At 40.0% G+C, this 24,312-nt stretch overlaps 1 protein-coding gene and 1 pseudogene across 2 annotated transcripts; one reads left to right on the plus strand and one right to left on the minus strand.

Moving 5' to 3' along the window:
• The first annotated feature begins 2,439 nt into the window (after window positions 1-2,439).
• Window positions 2,440-8,669, plus strand: LOC110283999 (formyl peptide receptor 2). The gene is made up of 2 exons (XM_021149556.1): window positions 2,440-2,514; window positions 7,440-8,669. Exon 2 carries the CDS (start codon window positions 7,451-7,453, stop codon window positions 8,504-8,506), a length of 1,056 nt encoding a protein of 351 aa, XP_021005215.1. The 5' UTR covers window positions 2,440-2,514; window positions 7,440-7,450; the 3' UTR covers window positions 8,507-8,669.
• A 5,830-nt stretch (window positions 8,670-14,499) lies between these two features.
• LOC110283998 lies at window positions 14,500-24,299 on the minus strand (annotated as a pseudogene). Its single transcript, XR_002376895.1, has 2 exons — window positions 24,282-24,299; window positions 14,500-16,295 (listed from the first exon to the last, which is right to left on the minus strand). The product of XR_002376895.1 is annotated as a condensin-2 complex subunit H2-like (transcript).
• Between the last annotated feature and the right edge of the window lie 13 nt (window positions 24,300-24,312).

The following is a 24,312-nucleotide window of genomic DNA, read 5'->3' on the forward strand; positions in this document are numbered from 1 at the left end:
ATCCATGCTTAAGATGACTTAATGCTCTCTCTTGCAGACTGCAACAACAACCACACAAATAGTGCCCGGATGTGACCATAGTTTAGGAGGCTCAGTCATTTGACCTGTGAATTCAGAGTCATTATAGTTACAAATAGAATTTTTATTTGAGTAGAATAGACAGGAAAACTGAACAGAGTACATACTACAAATTCCAGTGTAGCAAATATTATCTAGGTCTTACAAAACATTCTTATCTCCTGACAGGCTCTCTGGGTGAAAGTTTTCATTACACCTCAGGCCAACCACTGTCTTCCTTTCAGACCTTGTTTGGAAATTAAGGCACATGATAGGTTCACTTTTCCTTTCAGCCCCCCACCCCAGCCTCTAGATTGTTCTCTCATCAACTTATAAAATCATCTTGTCTTTGTGCAGAAACTGGATTCTTATTCTTTCACCAATTAAAGCCCAAATTCATATTCCATCAGAATGTGATTGTTCAGATTTAGAATGTTTAAAGAACCAATTAAAGCTAAATGAGGTCATAAGGGTGGGGTCCTAATCCAATATAAGTGTTGTCTTTTTGAAAGGAAAGAAATACCAGGGTGGTGTAAGCTTACTGAAAGGTGTATGTGAGGATGCAGAGAGGAGATGATGGCTACCTGTAAGCAAAAGAGAAGCCCTGGGACCAACATTGTGATCCTGGACCTCCAGCATCCAGAACTGTGACAAAATCAGTTGCTATCTACTGATTGCTATCTACTTCGAGACACCCAGAGTGTGTTGATTTGTAGTGACAACCCTTGCAAACTAAGCGTTCTGCTTTAGTTTAGTGATTCTTATGTCTATGATGACCTTAAATCTATTCAATTCCCACAGTATATTAAAGGGGATGACTATGGACTGTAGGTATAGATCAATTAGCAGAGTGACTGTCTAACCTGCAGGATGGTCTGTATAAACCGGAGAGGATTGTACATGTCTGTATTTCAAGCACTCAAGTGGTGGAGACAAGAGGATCAGAAGTTCAGATGTCAACTTAGTGTGTTTAAAGACAGGTTGGACTCATGGGAACCTGTTTTCAAAATGTGAGGGTAAGAGAGTGACTAGTGAGAACATGAAGAGAGACAGAGACAGAGACAGAGACAGAGACAGAGAAGGAGATGTTGTGGCACAAACTAAAGAATGTGACCATGAGTTTATTTTTGACATTTCTCTATCTATGGTAGTGTCTATATCCTCTCTCCTTTTATCTGAGTTAGTAAAGACCTGGGTTGTTAGGGCACCCAGTTGTCCACAGAGACGTGAAGAATGTCTTCATATGGAAAGAAATCCATACATGTGCTGTTAGAACTGTTTAATAAGCATGGGGGCAACATTGTGCTTGTGATCATCTCAGTCTTCATGTGTATATGTGCTTGTGCCTGTAGAGATCAGGAGTAGAATTGTAGTGTCCTTGGATCTGGAGTTATAGGGAGCTGTGACCTGTTTGATGTAGGTACTGGGAAGTGAAGTTGGGTCCCCTGGAAGAGCAGTAAGTGCAATTAGTCATTGAGACGTCTATGTAGGTAGCCATTTTCATGTTATAAAAGCAGAAAAATCATTCTTAAATGTATGAGTGTTTTAACTTCCTCTATGACTGTGCATTGTGTTTGTGTCTGGTACCTGCAGAGGCCAGAAGAGGAAACTGAATGCCTTGGAACTGTAGTTGTAGATGGTGTGAGCCACTATGTAGGTCACTGGAAACAAACCTGGATCCTCTGGAAGAGTATTCAGTGCTATTAATCTCAAAGCCATCCTTCTAGCCCCAACTCCTTGATGTAGGTACTGGGAAGTGAAGTTGGGTCCCCCGATAGAGCAGTAAGTGCTATTCCAATTTTTTGAAAAAGAGTGAAGGGTTTGGGAGGGTGGTGTCTCAGTGGTTAAGAATAGGTATAACTCTGCTGTAAAAGAACTGAGTTTGGTTGTCAAAGCCCATGTCAGACTGTTCACAACATTTTGTAAAGTCAAATTAGAACCAACTTCAAAGAACCAGAGCACAGATGCTAGGGCCAAAAATTGATAGGACTGAACTCACGTTTTCCACAGATCAATGGTAGAAGAACATTTACACTCTGATTATAAGAACTCCACTTGGGCTGGAGAGATGCCTTAGAATTTAAGAGCACTGGCTGTTCTTCCAGAAATCTAGGTTCAATTACCACCACCCACATTGTTTCTCACAACTACCTGTAACTCCAGTTCCTAGCGATCCAGTGTTATCTTTTGGCTTCTGAGGACACCAGACATGTATGTTATACACACACAACTTTAAGAAAAATGTCCATATAAAAAATACAATGAAATAAAAGGATTCCAATAGCATCCCATTTGCCTGGCTTCTGGGAATCTTAGGAAACCAAGAGTTTATACAACAAGATTGGTTTCAGTTTTTGTTCCTCTCAGAGTTTCCTTAAGTCTATAGTGAGAGCCAAGTACTTCATTTACACCACAGGAACGGAAGAGTTCAGTGTAGGAAGGAGACCTCAGCTGGTGGTAAGTTGTGTTCCAGTAACTGAAACTTACTTTTTGAATGACTGTTATATGTGATGGACACTTCCTAAAATCCTGTGAAGAGATGTTTAATACCATATTTACTTTCACGAGATGGCTGCTGAGTTCTTGACTTAGAATATGTGTTGAACAGAAACACTTGAAAGTATGGGGAAACGGGTCAGTGTATAAGTGCTTGCCTTGCAATCATGCAGAACTGAGTTGAAGACACTTTAAAAAAGGTCAAGTGGAGGAGTATGATTCTTGTGCTTTTTATATGTCCATCCATTATGCTATAATTGTTGGTACAATGCGTTGCACATATCTTTCTTTTCATCTTAAAGCACACGTTTAATGTGATTTCAGAAGAAAGCAGAGGGTTTAATTGGTACTGTGCCATGGGAGGTATCAGGATAAGAACTGAGAACCTTGAGTTTGACTGTCTGGAGTCCACATCCATGAAGGTGGAAATTTGTTGCATTTCCAAAGACCCAAGACAATATGGAGTGGATTAATTGGAAGATAGGAGGTGGGAAAAATATGAAGAATATTTATAGGTTCTAAGATTGTGCTGTGAGTTTTTCCACAGAAACAAGTCTGTTTAATGAAGCAAAGCTTATCGCCTTCTTTTTCTCCTTTCCCCTTCTTGCCTTCATCCTCAACTGAATTTAATGTTTCTCATATGCTAGTTAGATGCTGTGCTATTAATCATGTCCCTTACTAGGGGATCCTAGGCAGTAATCTACTACTGATTCACACCTCTTGTCCCTTACTACTAAATGATTCTAGGATGATGCTCTAATGCTGAACTGCATCCCCAGCATTCAATTTACTTTTTGATTTTTTCATATTTTTTTCTCACAAATGTGTGTCTGTTTGCCCTGTGCTTGCAAGGTGCATAAGAAAGTCAGCAAAGACCATTGGATCTCCTGGCATTGAATTTACAGATCTAAGCCTACATGACAGTGCTGAAAACAGAACTGAGGTCCGCAGGAAGAGCAGACAATGATGTTATGTTCTGAGTAGTTTTTTTCAGTCCCCCTTTACTTTTTATTGTATAGAAATGATCCCAGGAAATAATCAAACTGGAACTCTTCCTGTATTGGAATCAAGCCTTGAATATACAGTTCTCATCACAACCTCAAATAACAGTTGGGATTTTTGGTGTGAAGACCATGTTGGGTCTTGAAGGGAGACAACATGATAATTCATATGTTAATGGGAATGCTCTATTGGAAAGTATATCCTGGTGTTATTGTTTATTTGTTGTTGTTGTTATTGTTTTGTTTGTTTTTTCCTTTGGCTTGGAAGAAAAAAGAAATTAAAAACTCAAGAGATGAATATCTAGGAGGGTGTGAGACATATACTGAGCCAGTGTGTGTGGAGAGGCCACTTGAAACGAACTATAACTCTTGCTCCTCTGGCAGTGGTACACAGCAGCATGGAGAGATGGCAGCTGGTACAGCAAAAAGTCCCCAGAAATTGATACCATTAAAAAAAAAATCTCTGAGAATAGCAGAGGGAATGATATAATTTGAGAAGCAACCAAAGGGAGGGAATAATCAGTTTACTGTGTTTGTTGTGTTTGTGTGTCTGTGTTTATATTTATGAATGTGATGATAAACATTAAACAAATAACTCTGTTATTCTATGTGTTTTAAAATTTTATTTGGACAAAGCGTCTTTCTGAGACTGTAACTTATTAGTGGGCTGGATAGTCAGGCAAGGATTTCACAGATTATCCTGTCTCTGCCCTGTTCCACAACTGGACTTGTAGATGTATGCCACCATACCTTGTTTTGACATGGGTGATGTAGATCTGAACTCAGGTCCTTATTGGATGGCAAGTGCTTTATAGTGAGCCATCTTCCCAGGTTGGAGTATGTATGCACATATTAAACAGGAGATGAGCATGGTAAATAGAATTAGCAAAAAAGTGCTGCTTCTGAAAGTCACTTCTTCAGAGCCATGGTTTCATTAGTTATAAAATGGGCATGTGTGTCCTAAGATAATTATAATGGGATAATTGTCATATGTCGGGGTTTCACCATACACTGACCATCCTAAGCAGCACATGATTTCTTCTGTGACTCATAGATCCTGACGTGCACAAAAGAGTGATTGACCTTTAGCCTATTTGTTTCTCTACCTATATTTTCTATCTTCTATACTATAGAAGTGGTTATCTACTAGGGGTCATTATGTCTTCCAAAGGAAAATGGTCATCTATAGATATTTTAGTTATCATAGCTGGACAAGAGTTGCTCCCAGAATGTACTAGCTGAGGTCAAAGAACTGTTACACATCCTGTGCTGTACAGGACTCCATTATACCCAACCACAATTAAGTACTGACAGATGTCAACAGTGTTAGGCTTGAGAAATTCTGAAAAACATTACACAATGTCCTGGTTAGGATCTTTGTGAAAAGAATGGGTTAGAAAAAGAAAAGTAGGAACTGCTATGAGAAACAAAGGAGAGAAATCACCATTGCATCACCATATGAGCATAATCAGCTAATGTGGCAGGTTCATATCAAATGAGGCATATTAGTGATGCAAAATTTGAAACTCTAAAATTAAATTAGGGTTCCAATGCTTTTACCTTCTGACAAAAACAGAAACAAAAACACAAACAGTACTCTACCAAAATCCTTAGAATATGGCTTTGGCTTGATAAAACAGTGGTGTTGCTGTCTCTCAATATTGACATGAGATTTACAGTTGACCAAATTATTGGGGTGTGTAGTGTGACTTTTCCTGGGGAAATGTGACACATGTCTACTCACCCCAAAAAATTCATGAGAGACTAACAGAATTATTACAGCAAAGAGCAATTTTGTGAACTGATGTCTTCTAACATTCCTTTGTAATTTTAGCACTCTGAAAGGTGAAGCAGAAAGTCAGGAATATGAGGTCAGCTGAGATACCTAACTAAACCCTTTCTCAACCACACATTACAAAAAACCCAAAAACCAAAAAACAAAAAATAAAGCCACCCCCCCCAAGCAATCAACTAAGAAGGGGTCAGTATTACTATTCCTTCTAAAGATACATTGATAAGTCTAAAACGTTTATGGTGGTGCAAAAGTACCCTATATTTTATGCAAGTACATTTTAAGCAGGATTAATTAATAATTGATAAAATTTCTTTCTTCACTTTTATTATATTACACTATATTATATTATATTATATTATATTATATTATATTATATTATATTATATTATATTATATTGCTGGAGATAGAACCTAAAGTTATTTACGCACTATATAAGTGTGCTACCATTAAGCCCAAGTCTCATATCCTTAATGGGAGATATAAATTAGTAGATGTGTGAGTAGAATTTCGTCCTTTGTGAATGGCTCAGGCTCTACCTTAGGAAGCAGTGAAGTTTCAAGATACTCTCTAGCCTGGTCAGGATATATATTCAAAAATAGATGGAGAGACAACTTCCATCAACAAAATCGTGATTTGTTTAGCAAAGAGCAAGTGATCATATTGTGTTACAGAGGGCACAGACACATTCAGCAGCATCTGTCACCTGTGGTGTGGTAGGAGGCCTCAGATCTAGCTAGATTAAAGTCTGTCCTTTTATATAGTTTCCAGGGTCATATTTCCTATTAACCTCATTCTAGTCTTAAAAGAAAAAGAACAAATGATAAACCTATTAGAATTTTTATATAGGCCACTCAAAATTCCAACCACATTAAATACAGAACGCATGGTCTTTCAGGAGAAGTCCACAAACTCCATTAAAATTCACCCTCTAACACTCATAACAGTAAACTGTGCGGTCATGCATACTCTTTGTATACCAAGGTGGTAGAAACTTCACCTTAATCAGGCACTGGATTGAATATAGAGATGGTACCTACCTGTTCCTCTGTCCAGCTGTGTCTAGAATGTTCCTTCATGTTTAAACACTCTCTTTGCATTAGATAAGAAACCAAGATACCAACAAGCATCACCAGAAACCACACTTATACATTAACAAGGGTCTGCATGTGCTCTCTGTTTTGTTATAATATCCTTTGAACTGTGGTGGTTTTAACCTCTTTGTACAAATTCAAGAAGATCAATATTCAAATTTGGTCTACCACAATTTGAACCATAAAAGGTCATCTTTTTTCCATATATATACTACTCATCTCATAAATCCTCACTAAAATGCCATTGAAATCTATAGCGCAGAGTCCATTAGGCAGTACTCATTCTATGGGTCATCCCATTGAGTATCTCTTGTTTGTTCTTTTGTCTGTCTTTCTCTCTGTGTGTCTGCTTGTCTTTCTGTCTGAGTCTTTTACTCTTTCTCTCTGGAGTGTACATCTATTGCTTTGCCAAAAAACCTTTTTGATTGTGGCTGAAGAGATGGCTCAGTGGTTAAGAGCACTGACCGCTGCTCTTAAAGAGGTTGTGGGTTCAATTCTCAGCAACTACATGGTGGCTCACAACCACCTGTAATAGGATCCATTTGAAGATAATGACTGCGGAATCTCATATAGAAAATAAATCTTTAAAAACTTTTTGATTAAGGTTTTGACATCTCTCCACTGAATTATTTATTTTGTGAACATGAGAACTGATGAAAAGCCTTTACTGAAGTATAGTCTACTAAGTCCATTGATTTCCTTGAAGTGCTAAACTCCTTTCACTCATATTTCCCTCTCTGTTCCCCCTCAGTTCAGTATCACTGTTGAGACACAAGGGCTTATTATTTTTTGTAATTAGTTTAAATGCAGGAATAGTTTTAAGAATATGAGAAATGTGGAGAGCTATGCTACTGCAGAAAGGCATGCAGTAAAGTGCTAGTTTTGGAATGTTACTGTGAAAATGCTCTCCTGTAGTAGCAGGGAGTGTACATTCTAAATGAGTGTCATGTCAGAAGGAGCCAAATATCTGAGAAATGGTTGTTTTTGAAAACTTTCAGGTGCAGAGAAAATGGAAACCAACTACTCCATCCATCTGAATGGATCAGAAGTGGTGGTCTATGATTCTACCATCTCCAGAGTTCTGTGGATCCTCTCAATGGTGGTTGTCTCCATCACTTTCTTCCTTGGTGTGCTGGGAAATGGACTAGTGATCTGGGTAGCTGGATTCCGGATGCCACACACTGTCACCACTATCTGGTATCTGAATCTAGCATTGGCTGACTTCTCTTTCACAGCAACTCTACCATTCCTTCTTGTTGAAATGGCTATGAAAGAAAAATGGCCTTTTGGCTGGTTCCTGTGTAAATTAGTTCACATTGTGGTAGATGTAAACCTGTTTGGAAGTGTCTTCTTGATTGCTGTCATTGCCTTGGACCGCTGTATTTGTGTCCTGCATCCAGTCTGGGCTCAGAACCACCGCACTGTGAGCCTGGCTAGGAAGGTGGTTGTTGGCCCCTGGATTTTTGCTCTGATTCTCACTTTGCCCATTTTTATTTTCTTGACTACTGTTAGAATTCCTGGAGGAGATGTGTATTGTACATTCAACTTTGGATCCTGGGCTCAAACTGATGAAGAAAAGTTGAACACAGCTATCACTTTTGTAACAACTAGAGGGATCATCAGGTTCCTTATTGGTTTCAGCATGCCCATGTCCATTGTTGCTGTTTGCTATGGACTCATTGCTGTCAAGATCAACAGAAGAAGCCTTGTTAATTCCAGCCGTCCTTTACGAGTCCTTACAGCAGTTGTGGCTTCCTTCTTTATCTGTTGGTTTCCCTTTCAGCTTGTGGCCCTTTTGGGCACAGTCTGGTTTAAAGAGTCATTATTTAGTGGTGGTTATAAAATTCTTGACATGTTTGTTTACCCAACAAGCTCAATGGCTTACTTCAATAGTTGTCTCAATCCAATGCTCTATGTTTTCATGGGCCAGGACTTTCGTGAAAGATTTATTCATTCCCTGCCTTATAGTCTTGAGAGAGCCCTGAGTGAGGATTCTGGTCAAACCAGTGATACAAGCACCAATTCTACTTCACCTCCTACAGACATTGAGTTAAAGGCCCCATGAAGTCTGTGATAAGGGATGGTTTTCATCCCACTTCAGTACCATTCCACTTCTGCCTTACCTTATGCTGTGTCCTATAGCATTTTTAATCTGAAAAAACAAACAAACAAACAAACCAAACCTTCTGTGTCCCCTGAATCTGGAAAAATGAAATAAAAGTCAATGTTAATACTGTTGTTCTTTTGTGTTCTTTTAAAAACTAAGCCTTTATACTCTAAACAAAACTAATGTAGATAAAACCAATGGAGCAATGTACTACAAGAGAGGAAAAGAGCAATGCATATTCTCAAGGCTTATACATGATGGTAAATATTAAAATTAAATTATTCTACTTCATAGACTGAGAAGATGTCTCAATGGGTAATAAAAATTTCTGCTTCAGTAGAATACCTGGGTTTAGTTTCAACGACCCACAGCACCTGAATTACAATTGCTAGTAATTCTATCTGTAGAGGATCCAAGGGCTTCAGACTTAGTAAGCATTTATACTCATACGCATTTGCTGCCTGCACAAAAATAACTAAATATAAAATAAATATTAAATATTATTTATCATTAATTAGTAATATTAAATATTATTCAATATTATTAATATATAAATATTAATATAAAATAGTATTTATCATAACAAGTAAGTTATTGCTGGGCATGTCTATAATCATAGCATTTGTCAGGCAGGAGCAGGAGAGACTACTTCAAGTCCAGTCCCCAAAACAAAGTGTTGTGGTTTGCCATGAAACAGATATAACTGGAGATAATCACGTTAAATAAATTAAGTGAGGAACACCTATTATATGATGTCTTTTAATTATTGTTCTTAAATTTTATATAAAAACACAGAATCATATGTGGGTGTGTGTATGGTGCTTGGTGTGTGTGTTTGGTGTGTGTTTGTGTGTGATGTGTGTGTTTGATCTGTGTATGGTATGTGCATTCTGTGATTGTGTGCATGTGCGTGTGGTATGTATAGTGTGTGTGCGCATATATGTGTATGTTTGTGTGTGTGTGTGTGTCTATTTAAGTAAGCCTGTCTAGGCAGACAACGGAGATAATCAGGAGTGAGATTAAGTGAGAAAGGGAGGCAAGTGTGTTTGAATTGAAAACAAGCAATCAATGTACACATGTACATAATTTTAAAATACATAATAAATGAAATGATAACATAGACAAGATAAAGGAAACAGAGGTAGTAGAAAATATTTGACCATGCCTTCAGATCTTTGGTTTATCTAGACACAATGCACATCACTAGAACCTTGACACTAGTGATGGTCCTCTGAGACAAGCAACTGCCATCTTGGAGAGTTTAGCATCTCCATCTTACATACCCCTCATACCCCTCATACTCCTCCTAGAGGGGCAAAGTAAAGTAGGTGATTCTCATGTGAGTATACAGTCTCCCCTAGTGTGTGGTGCCTCTTCACTTGGCCTGGGGAACAGGCTACAGTTTACAGAGGCCTAGGAGATCTAGAACATAGGCTCTATCTATGCAGCAGTGAGGATTTCTCAGGCTTGCTGAGGAGGCTTTTTAGATGGGGTTGTGTGTGGAGTGACTGTAATCCTGTAAGCAACCCATCACCTGTGATTTGTGAAGCGGCTCAATAAACTCATTGGTTTTCCAAAGTGAAAGTTAAGCACAGGGTTTGTCTTTGGGACCTGAATTGAGGATAGAGAAATTGCTTATGTCACCCCCGCCCCCCTCCACCCTAGGCCATTACTTAAGTATCAAATGCTATAATCAAGCCTGAGAAATGGAACTCTCAACTATTTCTTAACTAATAGGAAATACTGTAGGTCAGAGTAATGGAACTGGTGTAGTAAAGACCTCCAAAATCTCAAAAAATAAGGAAGTTTGAAGTATCTGTTTTGATAGTGAGGAAGCATCAATAAGAAAGACTATTAGAGAATTTTGTTTAACCATTGTGTGTGTGTCCCTTCTATCTTTCCACATGTTCCTTCCCCACATTTTCTTTGCTTCATTGTTTGAGATTATAACATAATCATATCATTTACTTCTTCACTTTCCTCTGTTCAAATCTTTTCATACATTCCTGTTCTTTTTCAAATCCATAGCCTTGTTTTAAAATTAATTGTTATATAAAAATAGAATGAATCCATTTACTTGCTATGTGAATACAGCATGGATGAGCATGTGTTTATACTATGCTATGCAGTACTTTGGGTACATGATGATGTGTGGAATAAGTGTAAGATTTTTTTAAGGTAGATATGTTAAACTTGAGGTTTTTTTTTTTTTTTTTTCCTTCCTCTTGTCTGGATTCAGGGTACTTTAATATAGAGAATGCATTAATGTAAAAGCAGAAGTTCTACTTGAATCTAGTAGGAGATGGAGATGTCAAACACAGAAAACCAAAGCCTCTGGAATGGTTGTCTCCAAAGTTTTTAAATTTGTTTTGCAATTTGATATGAAGCAACTTATTAGATGCTGTGCGCCATCTTGTGGTAGTCGAGTTTTAACAGCAAGAAAATAAGTCAGTCCTGCTGCTCAGGTCTGTGACCTCACGTTTTCTCCATTCGTGGAGAAATGTTTTGTTTTGTTTTTTTTCCCTCTCTTTAGTATCCCTTGCTGAACTCGTAAATACAGGTGCACAAAAAATGTGACTGATATAGCCAGTAAACCCCTATCACTTCAGAAGGTATGTTTGGGTTTTGGCTTGTCATGCCAACCATCCCTAGACAAGCATTAAGTCTTTTAAAAGAAAGCCTTCCCAGTGATTCATCATCTTGCCTTCCTGCTGCCCTTCCCCCACATGCTAATATCTCCTGTCTCTTGCGCAGCGCCATATTCTACCAGATGATGGTTTCTCAGAGGTTGATGTATAACAGATGCTGCAGGTAAAACACAATCACAGAGAAGGCCATTTTCTCTCTTAAACCTTTTTCAGCCATTGGTAAGGATTCTGCTTTCTCAGCATGTATTATATTCTGGAATCAATTCTTACTACTATATAATACCAGCCTGTATTTCCAGGTGTTGGGTATCAGTTCTAATACTTCAAATTAACTCGGGCCCCCAAAGTGGGAACCTAGGTCTCCAAAAGCTAAAGGTGCTTTTTCCCAGTTGGTTTTTGATTGTTTAATAAAGAGCCAGTGGCCAATGGCTGAACAGCTAAACTGAGGATGGTCCTTTGGATTTATGCAGGTTAGGACTGAAAGAGAGAAATGAGGCAGGGAATCATCATGCCTTCAGAGGAGAAGCATGGGACATAAGAGCTGCAGGAGAGAATGTCAACCCTCCATGTAAGAATTCAGGTAACTGGCCACTTCCTCCAACAGGCTTACAATAGCAGGGGAAGGCTTAAGAGCCTTAGGAGTACAGGAGGGCAGGGTTTGCTACTACAGGAAGGTTTAGGAGTGTCCAGCTTTTCAGATAGTTGCAGCATGTCAAAAATTAACTGATCTCTCTCTCTCTCTCTTTCTCTCTCTCTCTCTCTCTCTCTCTCTCTCTCTCTCTCTCTCTCTCTCTCTCTCTCTCTCTCTCTCTCTCTCTCCCTCTCTCTCCCTTTATATGTGTGTATATGTGTGTGTGTGTTTCATTTGTGAATCCAAAGAATTCCTGGGTGAGTGGCTGGGAACACAAGATGTTGGGAGCCAAGGCAGAGAGCGAAAATTACCACTAATCCAGGAGTAAGTAGATAAGAGTCATAATTGCTTCAAATGTCAGCTATCTTGAGAGTTTTATTTTAGTCTCAGTTCACCAAGACTGTCGTAACAAAAACAATGACTGCACATATGACATCTGCTGGAGAAACACAAAGTATGCCTCTATTCACACACAGATTGGCTCCATTCATATTGTCTCATCCAGAATCTCCTGTCAGCTGTTTAATCAACACTACCTTCAAGAAGAATATAATCCATACTCCAGAAGAGGTGGAAATCCTCACAAGAGCCTGGTGTAGTTGTCCCTGGGAGGAGAGTTTGGGCCAAAGTCCAATAACCTGTGTAAACTTTCAGAGAAAGCCTGCTGTTTCTAGAATTTTGTGCAAAGCCCAGTATACCCTACTTTGTCTTGAGGCAACAGGTGGCCACAAATTCAATGTTAGTATTTTGTTCTTCTGACAGAGCAGCTTTTCAGAAGATGTTGGTAGAATTAATGATTAAGAAAATAGGTGTTTCCTTCTGTTTCTGCTCCATCATCCCAACTACACATCCTGTGTGCTTGGGTAGACAAAGATTTTGAGTTATATTGAGACAGAGAGGAAGGAGAACCTCTGATTCAGCAACAAAGGCCCAGTTTTCTTTACTTCTGCTCCACCAGGCTCTACCAGGAACCTTCTCAAATTTCATACCAATGCTCACCAAACAGTTTCTTCATTACATTTTATTTGTTACCTGCATTTTGTGTGTCTGCATGTATATATGCAAGCATATAAATGCCTGGCGCCAGTGGAAGCCAGAAGAGGGAGTCAGATCACCCAAGACTTATGCTGTAGTTGGGTGTGAACTCTCATTTTCAGGTGTGAACATAACGCAGACCCTCTGCAAAAGCAGCAAGTGATTTTCATTAATCCACCATGTTGTCATCTCCTAAACAATTATTATTGACAAGTGTGTTATCGACCTAATAAAATTTCAATTCCAGAGCAAGTTTTGGAAGATAGAGTCAAAGGATTAGATCATTAATGCTGATCACATTGGGCCAGTTCCATCTGTCATTCCTTCTTGTTATTGGCTGAGACCTTTATACCAGTTGTTGTTTTTCTTTATAGGCAAACGAAGCTTCTGCCAAAATCACTAACACTTGAATGACCCATAATTCCTTCTTGTTAAGTTGCTCATTTGTAGCAAATAAAATGTGTTGATGTGCCCACACTGAAAATTATTGGACAGGCATACATTTCATTATCCATGAGTTAGGTGGCTTGGCATATTGGAGAATCAGATATAGATGTCTCTTTTCTGGGGTAGAGAAAAGTCCATTGAGAAAGTCTGTATCTATCTACTTTGTGATATTGCCTATAAGGAGTAATTATAGGTCGAGGACTGAAGGGGGGGGGGGGAAAGAGCTGACCATTAGCCCCATGTATCCACTCCTAAGATACTCATTGGGCTATGCACAGACAACTTCCCATCCCCATGAACTTATTCTCTGTTGGTTCAGTGGTCTTTGGCTAAAGGAATAAATGTTCCTACCCACAGATATAACCAGTTCACTAATGTACTTTCTCTCATTCCTTCTTCCTTTATTAGTACTTTCTATAATTTGTCTTCCCTAGCAGCATAACCTTCTTTCTTGAATAGCTTTTCTCCCTTGATCTCGTTTGAGCTGAGGCTTGGCATTGGGCACCCTGGTGACCAGTCGGCAAGGCTCTTGCTATGGAGTGTCTGACCCTGCCTACGGTTGGAAATGCAGGGAGGACTTTGCTGTGCCTTGGAAGGAGTGACTGGTTTGGCGGTGTTTTAAAGGGCTCAGGCTGGGGAAACCATGTCTGAGCTGTCTCAGGTCGAAAGGGAGAAGAGGCTTGCAGGCCAAGCTCTAGAGCCTTCAGCCCAGAGCTCTGAATAATCAGAATAATCAGAGCCCAGCATGGGTTTCCTGACTGCTGTGACTCAAAGCCTGGTGCGGGAGCGGACAGGATGAGCAAGTGGACAAACAACCTGGGACCAAGCACCTTCACTAAGAGTCGGGATGCCAAGAAAACAGGCATCTATATTCTGATAGGAAGTTTGTGCAAATAAAAGAAATGGTTCCAGAATATGTCGTCCCGGACTTGACGGGCTTCAAGCTCAATCCCTTCGTTAATTACTGAGCTCCTGAAGGCATAGACACACCTCTGACTACCAAAGCGCTCTTCCAGGAAACAGTTGCACCGGCTATCGAAAAAGACTTAAAAAAAGGGGGGAGGGGTAGCAACACTTTATTAGGCTAGGCCAACCAGGAGGCAGCACTGGAGTGAATGGCCCCATAGCACATTAGGGGCAAAGACCTCCAGGTGTATACTACTTTCCAGCCCTGCCTCAGTGCTGTCCACTCAAGGCTGGGCCATGGATGGTGCAGCATAGGTCTGGAAGCGGGTGTGGGCTCGCCGGTGTGTGAGCAGTCTTAGAGACATTGTGTTCACAGCTGCCTCCAGTCCTGGCTGCTGAGTGATCTCCACTATGTAGTCATTAGCCAGTTGCAAGGAGGTCAGCATGGAGCTGCACACCTCAAAAGCAGGCTGCCCTGCTACAAGCTCTGAAAAGGGACACCATTCATTGAGCTGGGGGAACCAGGAAGCCAACTGGTCCCCATAGACATGTATATCAAAGGGAACGTGCTGCTCCTGGAGCAGGGGCTGGATGGTATCTTCCCAGTCCCTGATGCGTTGTCTCAGCTCTGTCTCCTGGATAAACTTCTGGGAGGTGGCAATGAAGAGTTCCACATTTCTTCGGACCAGCTCCTTGTATCTCAGGGACTCTGGCATGGCCTCTGCATCGAGGTCAGCAGCTTCCTTGGGCATTACCCCCGCAGGCTCCTCCACATACTCTAGAAAAGTCATCTGCTACCCTTAGGTCCTTGAGGGACTCTTCCAAGCGATCCTCCTCTGTATGCCACAGATCCTGCTTGGCCCCAGGTAGCCATCTCTGGTTTATCTTACGTCTCCGCAGTTTCTGAAGGGTCTCGAGCTGTTCTTTCATGTGTTTCCAGTACAGGACTTCTATGTCTGCAAAGGTTGGGCCCTTCCACCGAGCCCTCCTGCCGTCAGGGTGTTCAGCATAGGCATCCTTGTACCACTTGTGGAAGTTCTGCAACTTGGTGGCACCCTTCCTCTTGCGCTTCTGTCCTGGAACCTCCTCCACACCGGGTGGCACAGAATAGGATTTCCCTTTCTGGAAGACCTTAGATTCTAAGGAGTCAAAAGGATCCAGGCTCTGCCAGGGGTCTGTGCTCTCCTGCAGCAGAGAGACAGGCTCCGGGGCCCCTTGTCGTTCCTGCAGCATGTATCTCCTTGGCAAGATGGCACTCTGCTGTGAGGTCCTGAGCTCTGCAGGCTCTAGAGCAACCTCCAGGGGCTCTGCTCCATCCTCTGCATCCTCCTCTCCACCGCTGAGTGCTGGGCCATCTGACTCTTGGGAGATGTCAAGTACAGGAACAGGACTCCCGTTTCTAGATACTTCCATGGTCTGCTCCTCAGCATCCTCAGGATCTTTCTGGCTTCTGGACATGGGGTATGGCTCCACGGGCACCGCAGGCACAGAATGGGAAACACAGGCTCCACAGAACACATTTCTACTGGATCTAACATAAAGCAGCCTCTGGGGTTAGGAATACACATGTTCATCCTGAAATCCTTCCGGCTGGCCAAGACGTCACTCTGACAGCTATACAAGGGGCTGCTGTTCTTTTCTACTTCATCAGAGGCCATCAGGGCCATGGGCAGTAGGGGTATGATAAGCAGCTCACTGTATGCCTGATAAATTTTTCAGATCCACATTAGCCCGGGAGTCGGGGAAGTCGTCCAGTGACAGGAACTCATTCTCTGTTTCACAGGGAGTCCCTGAGATGACAGTCTTCTTGCTCCCATTTTCCTGAACTAAGGAGAGCTATTTGGCCTGCCTCTTGCCAGAAATAAAATCGAGAGCCTGGTAGACCAGCGAGTAGAGGTACTCCACCTTCTTACTGTAGACACAGGCTGAGCCCTGGATCAACAGTGCTGCCTCAATGAAGTTCATTGTGGGTTTGCCTTTATCAAAAGAAATGTAGATCTGGTTCAGCCAGCTGTGCCACCACTTCCACCTCCCAGTTCTTAGTGAGATCCCGGATGGGCTGCAAGAGGTGACCAAAGCGCTCCACAGAAATTAAAAACTCAAGAGTTGAATTTCTGGGAGGGTGTGAGACATATACTGAGCCAGAGTGTGTGCAGAGGCCACTTGAAATGAATGGCAACTCTTGCTCTTCAGGTAGTGGTACACACAGCAGCATGGAGAGATGGCAGCTGATACAGCAAAAAAAAAAAAAAAAATCCAGAAATTGATATCTTTTTCTTTTAAAGAACTCTGAAAATGTCAGATAAAGTGATATAATTTGAGAAGCCATCAAAAGGAGAGAATAATCAGTTTATTATGTGTTGTGTGTGTGTGTGTGTGTTTATATTTATGAAGTTGAGTACAAAACTTAAACACCTAACTCTGTTATTCTATGTGTTTTAAATTTTTAGTTGGTCAAAGAGTCTTTCTGAAACTGTAACTTATTAGTGGGCTGGATCATCAGGCAAGAAAATTTCACAGATTATCCTGTATCTGTCCTGTTCCACAACTGAACTTGTAGATGTATGCCACCATGCCTTGTTTTGACATGGGTGATGTAGATCTGAACTCAGGTCCTTTTTGGATGGCAAGGGCTTTCTTTGTGAGTCATCTTTCTAGCCTGGAGTATGTATGCACATATTAAATAGGAAATGAACATGGTAAATAGTAGAGAGAATTAGCAAAAATGTTCTGCTTCTGAAAGTCACTTCTTCAGAGCCATGGTTTCATTAGTTATAAAATGGGCATGTGTGTCCTAAGATAATTATAATGGGATAATTGTCATATGTCGGGGTTTCACCATATACAGACCATCCTAAGCAGCACATGATTTCTTCTGTGACTCATAGATCCTGACGTGCACAAAAGAGAGATTGACCTTTAGCCTATTTGTCTTTCTACCTTTTATTTTATGTCTTAGTTAGGGTTTTATATTGCTGTGAGGAGACACCATGGCCATAGCAACTCTTATAAAGGAAAACATTTAATTTGGGCTGAAATTCTGTTCCAGAGGTTTATTCCTTTATTGTCCTGGTGGCAAGCATGGGACCATGCAGGCAGACATGGTGCTGGAGGAGGTGGAATCCTACCTCTTGATCCACAGGCAGCAGCAAGAGAATGTGATACTGAATGTAGCTTGAGCATATATAAGACCTCAAAGTCTATATCCACAGCGAACCACTTTCTCAGACCTATGCCATCAAGTCCATACTTTCTAATACTGCCACTTCCTATGAACCAAGCATTCAAACACACGAGTCTATGGGGGCATTTTCTATTCAAACCACCCCATTGTCTTCTCTTGCTGTGTCAAAAATTTTATCTCAATGATTTCAGGTTTTTGGAGGATACTGTATCTTCCAAGTGGCTTTTAGGGTCTTTGGAGAAGGGAGGAAGAAAACCTGTATTCAGTGAGGTACATATAGTGGGATAGGGTTAAGAGCTTGGCTGGGCTCAAATGGTGACCTTACCTTATTCTGAGTAGGAGCTTAATATTCAGTTGTGCAATGGTTATGTTCATTATAAATCATATTATTCAATATTCACAATATCTCAGAATACACATAATGCTTTACATTACTAAGTAGGATCTAATTAGCAAGACCCACTAGGATAAGTTGTAAACTCGTAATGAACTTGTTCAAGTTTTGGCAATGTCTAAAAAACAGTTTTTATTGTCACAATCAGGTTCTTCTTATATGAAGCTCTTCTCTGGGTAGCTCTTGAACCCAATATACAGTCAAAGATGATCTTGAACTTTTGATCCTCATGTTCACATGAATTAAAGATACATACCATCACACTCAGTTTTATGCAGTGCTGTGGATCAATCCCAGAGGTAAGTGCATGCTAGTCAAGTACTTTCCCAGCTGACGCACATCATCAGCCACAGAAACATGTTCTCCTCTAAAATGCAAAGTTCTACAATATGTTGCTCACAAGTAAGCCTTAGAACACAGTACAGAGCATGGTGAAGACAGAGTTAACATTTATTAAAGACCCACCCCATCCAACAGGAAAAGTTTTGTGTTTATTGACATTTTCTCCTTACTTGAAGTATTCACCAGAAAACCATTCTTAGTCAGCTAATGAAGAAATTGAAAGTCAGAGAAATGACACTAGCAGCATTAGAGATATGCCTAGAAAACAAATTCATCAGGACTTATTGGGAAAAGTGATTACAGGATCTTCGCTTGGATCCCAAGTACCTACACAAAACAAAATAAAAGAAAAGGAAACAAAACAAAACAAATTAACCCCAAATGAACTAGGCACAACACCCAACTCTTATGTAGTGCTAGGAAGTCAGGGATGTGAGCAGATCTTTGTTGTTGGTATATTATTTTTTAAATCAATTTTATTGGGTTCTCATACCTCCATCTCCCTTCTAATCCTTATTGCAGCATAATCCCTTCCAACACCAAATCATTATGAAAGAAAGAATATTAGAGGGGAAATAGTCATAGACTGCTATAAGCTACTGCTTGCTGATTATGGATATTGGGTTTCTTAGGGCACATTCAATCTTTATCTTTAGAATATCTAGCAGTCTAGCAAACCAGCAATCCAGCAGTTCAGCAATTCAGCAATAGGAAATGCACTAGCAGGGGAGCAGCAGGCAACCTCTACTTTGGAGCTCCTCCAGCCCCTCTAGGGGATCTGACATTTATTTCCTCTTTAGAGTCTCCAGACTATCAGCAGCTGGCAAAAAATCCCACAGCCTATCCTGGGACTCCAGACAATTTCAGTTAATGGCTGTGGACAATCTGAAGTCGCCACATATCACACATCTAAAATTAAACGAGCCCAGAATTCACATTATACTGGAGTTCACCAGACAGCAAAATGCCAGATCTATAAGGCTCAGCTACAGTAAGAGACCATATATTTGCAAATAAGGTGGAAGGTCAACTGAAACAACACCCATTGGCTTGTGACATACACATGTACAAGAGAAGAAGCATGGGTGTGCACAGGTGTAACCATGTGGATCATACATACAGAAAATAAAAAGAATATTAATCTGATTGTAGACCCTTTCTCAATTGCACATCAACTAATCAACCAAAGAAGTGCTCAGTATTAGTATTCCTTTCTAATTTTTATACTATAGAAGGGGTTATAAACTGAGGGTCATTATGTCATCCAGAGGATATTTGTCATCTATAGATATATTCATTATCATAGCTGAACAAGAGTTGGTTCCAGAATCTACTATTTGAGGTCAAAGAGCTGCTACACATCCTGTGGTGTACAGGACTCCACTATACCCAAATACAATTAAGTACTGACAGATGTCAACAGTGCTAGGGTTGAAAAATCTTGACAAACATATCACAATATCCTGGTTAGGACCTTAGTGAAAAGGATGGGTGATAAAAAGAAAAGAAGGATCTGCTATGAGAAACAAAGGAGAGAAATCACCATTGCATGGTGATGGGGGCATAGTCAGCTAATGTGGCAGATTCATGACAAATGAGGCACATTAGTGACTCAAGTTTTGAAGATCTGGAATTAGTTAAACAAGGGTTCCGATGCTTGTTACTATTGATAAAATCAAAACCAAAACCATACCAAAATTCTTAGAATATGGTTTTGGCTTGATAAAACAATGATGTTTCTGTCTCTCAATATTGACATGAGAATTACAGGTGAGCAACTTATGGGTGTGTGTTGTGTGACTTTTCCTGGGGAAATATGACACACGTCTATTAACCCCAGAAAATCCATGATAGACTAACAAAACCATTACAACAAAGAGCAATTTTGTGAACTGATGTCTTCTACCATGCCTTTATAATTTCAGCATCCTGAAAGATGAAGCAGAAGGTTTGGTATATGAGGTCAGTTGAGATACATAGCTAGACCCTTTCTCAATTGCACATCAACCAACCAACCAATCAACCAAAGAAGTGCTTAGTATTAGTACTCCTTTCTAAAGATAGATTGATAAGCCTAGGACGTCTATGCTGGTGCAAAATTACCTTATATTTTATGCAAGTACAGTTTGAGGTACAATTAATAAATAATTGATATAGTTTCTTTCTACACTTTTATTTAATTATAACGCTGGAGATAAAACCTAAAGTTGTTTGCATACTATATAAGTATGCTACCATTAAGCCCAAGACTCATGTCTTCAATGGGGGACTATTGGCAAGTAGATGTTTTACCTTTGAGCTCTGTCCCATTCCCTCAGAGAAGATTCTAGAAAAGCACTACATTACTGATAAAACAACCTTAGGCCTATAAATAAATCTGAAAAGATAGCCTGTATGTAGATTTTGTAACATCCATACTATAGAATAAGAAAATATATCTACTTTCTTGAACTTGAATAGATTTCAAGCTTTTTGTTCTCCAGAAGTTAGAAAAGAAATCAAGAAGTTCCCTGAGGTCTTCCCCCATTGTGTTATCATCCAGAATCGTGTCCTGTGGGCATGGATCCAGAACTATCTTAGGAAGCAATGAAGATTCAAAATACTCTCTGTGCTGGTCAGGATTTGCATTTAAAAGTAGATGGAGAGAGAATTTCAATGAAGAAAATTGTGATTTGTTTAGCAGAAAGCAAGTGATCTGATTCTGGTGTAGAAGTCACAGGGCACATTCAGCAACATCTGTCACATGTGGTGTGTTAGGAGGACTCAGATCTAGCTAGATTAATGTCTGTCCATTTATATAGCTTTCAGGGTCATATATTCTCTTAATCCCATTCTACTTTAAAAAAAAACCAAGAAATGATGAGCCTTTTAAAATTTTTATATACCACTCAAAATCCCAAGCACATTAAGTATAGAATGCATGGTCTTTCAGAAAAAGACCACAAAGTCCACTAAAATTCACCCTTTAACCCACGCAACAGTAAAATGTGCAGTAATGTATACCAAGGTGTATCAAACTTCACCTTTAACAGCCACTGAATTGAATATAGAGATGATACCTACTGTTCCCCTGTTCAGCCGTGTCTAGAAGTTCCTTCTTGTTTTAACATTCTCTTTGTTTTAGATAAGAAACCAAGACACCAACAAGCATCACCAGTAACCACACTTATATATTATCAAAAGGTCTGTATGTGCCCTTAGTTTTGTTGTGATATCCTTGGAACTGCAGTGGTTTTAATCTCTTTGCAAAATTTCAAGAAGATCAATACTCCAAAACAGCATTTGGAGGGATCCATGGCTCCAGCTATATATGTACCAGAGGTTGGCTTTATCTGGCATTACTGGAAAGAGAAGCCCTTTGTCCTGGGGGGCTTAATGCCCCAGTATAGGGGATATTAGAGTGGTGAGGCAGGAGTGGGTGAGTGGGTAGAGGAGTAACCTCATAGAGGCAAAGGGGAGGGAGGATTGCGTTGGGGGGTTTGTAGATGGGAAACCAGGAAGGGGATAATATTTGAGATGTAAATGAATAAAATGATTAATAAAAACATATAGAAGTTAGTTGGAGATTCTCAAAGGGAAAACATGAGCAGTAATGTAAGATTAAGTGGTCAGGAGAAGTGGTTTCTCAGCAGAGCTGCTTTTTATGCCCAAGCCACAAGCTGTCTGGGTTCGAAACTAAAAGGCTTGCTAAACTGGCATGCACCATTCTGGGGTTTGTGGCTTAAGGATGAGACATACTCAGTCTGACCCAGAGACAGTGGCAGAGTGTGTGTGTGTGTGTGTGTGTGTGTGTGTGTGTGTGTGTGTGTGTAAAGTGCTTAAGCCTTGAATGCTAAGGAGGGGAGAAGGCAGGCATCAAACAGGCAGATCCTGCTGAGGAGAGGGCAGGCCACTGAGAGCTAGTCTAAATAAGATATAGAAATGGGGCAATTGATTTAAAGAAAAATTAAAAAGTGTATGCTTTGCAAGAAATGGGTTCTTTGGAGGTGGTCTCCACAGGAATTCTGGGATTGCTTAGATTGGCATATGACATTGGTAGCCTAGAAATAGGCCCATACAGAAATATTGAAGGGAATTTAGTTGAAGTTATTTCATAGGCAAGGATGTTAATTCAAGTTATATAAAGAGAAAGGGGATATGTACACCCACAGAGATTTTAATCTTCATAGACTGGAGAATTTAACAGATGAATAAATAAGTTTATGTCTTGATCTCACTAATAAAATTAATCGTGTAAGAACAAGGGAAAGGATAGTGAAGGACCACTGTTTCAAAGGATAATAATTGCTTAGATTGATTTACATGCTTTTAATTGTTTTACTCATCAAAATGAATGATGTTGTAAAATTGGTGGTTATGATATTAAAATTTCTCTGGGAGAGGTCAAAATAGGGCAGGCCTGAAGAGAAAGGAAGATGCTAATTTGAATCAATTGATAATTTCAGGCAATTGGACCAAGGGCATGCTATTTTGGGAGAGAGGCTCTGTATTTGTTAAAGAAGAAAAGGCTTTGGACCACTTCCAGAGTGATATGGATCATATATGATAGGAGAAGACCCCATGGAGATCTTTCTACAGAAAAGAAAAAATTAAGGAAATCAAACAAGACAGGTAAGTTGATTTGCTGATTCCTCCACATGGAACAGCCTTGTAACTGGCTTAGACATAAAAGTGTCTTCAGCTAAAATTAGACAATAAATTTTGTTGCTTATGGAATCATTAAGATTCATCATGCCATCCTTTTCATGTAATTGTTTATTGATCAAATTAACTCATAAAAGGATAGTTGTCTTTCACCTGCTCAAACAAGAAACAAAAATGTATCCATAACTGATCTGTGCACATTGCACAATTCATATAAATATCTTAATAGTGCTAAATTTTTGGTTGTATTATTCTTATATTGCAGAATATACAGCCCTGACAAGATTCATCTGCGGAGACTATGAGATGACTTGATGTCCAGATACCTGCCTCCTGAGGCTGTTTCTAGAAACTTGATTCCAGAACATCTTCAGGAATAGCTGCTGATTCAAGATGGACTCAGTTCATCTAGCCTTTCAGATAGATCTAGTCAGAACTTCAGTCAAGTCCTGAGCCACCTAGATATACATAGACTGGATAACAGATGCGAAGGCTAGGTTTCTTTTCTTTCTTATTTTTTTTTTCCCCCATTTTATTGGATATTTTATATATTTACATTTCAACTGTTATTCTCTTTCCCAGTTTCCTCTCCACAACCTCCCTATCCCACTTCCCCTCCCCTTGCTTCTATGAGGGTGCTCCTCTAAGCACCCATTCCCTCCCACCTCACTTCCCTAGCATTTCCCTACATAGGGGTATTAAGCCTTCATAGGACCCCTTCCATTCATGCCATATAAGGCCATCCTCTGCTACATATGAGGCGGGAGCTATGGGTCCTCTTTGGTTAGTGGTTTAGTCACTGGAAGCTATTAGATTCTTGTTTAACCAATTTTTCTAATTTTCCTACGCCTCCCCAAACTTTAAAGCATTTTTTGGCATCACTATTCAGCAGGAAGAATTTGTGGTTTGGGAGAGAGGCTCTGTATTTGTGTTAATAGAAAAGAAGAAAAGGCTTTGGACCACTTTCAGAGTGATATGGATCATATAAGACAGGAGAAAACACCATGGAGATCTCTCAAGAGAAAAGAAAAATTTGAGAAAATTGGGTTTGGGTGTCTGGTTATGGTTATTTTACAAATTATAGTTGTGTTGTCATTTTTTAAGGGTTCATGAAACATTTATTACTTTCTTATCAGACCTGTGGTTTTTAATATTTTCTACTTTCTAGAATGCTTTTTACATTCTGTATTGTATACATTGGTATAGCTAAATTTATTTTAATTAGGTATTATCTTCATTTACATTTCAAATTCTATCCCAAAAGTCCCACATACCCTCCTCCCCCACTCCCCTAACCACTCACTCCCACTTCTTGAACCTGGAGTTCCCCCATACTGAGGCATATAAAGTTCACAAGACTAAGGGGCCTCTCTTACCAATGATGGCCAAATAGGCCATCTTCTGATACATATGCAGCTAGAGACACGAGCTCCAGGGGTACTGGTTAGTTGATATTGTTGTTCCACCTATAGGTTTGCAGACCCCTTTAGCTCCTTGGGTACTTTCTCTAGCTCCTCCATTGGGGGCCCTGTG

This window comes from Mus caroli, chromosome 17 (genome assembly GCF_900094665.2).
Source record: "Mus caroli chromosome 17, CAROLI_EIJ_v1.1, whole genome shotgun sequence".
Taxonomy (NCBI): domain Eukaryota; kingdom Metazoa; phylum Chordata; class Mammalia; order Rodentia; family Muridae; genus Mus; species Mus caroli.

Bases quoted from the DNA above. Each gene is read 5' to 3' on its own strand.
- LOC110283999 (XM_021149556.1), top strand. From the start codon at position 7,451: ATGGAAACCAACTACTCCATCCATCTGAATGGATCAGAAGTGGTGGTC.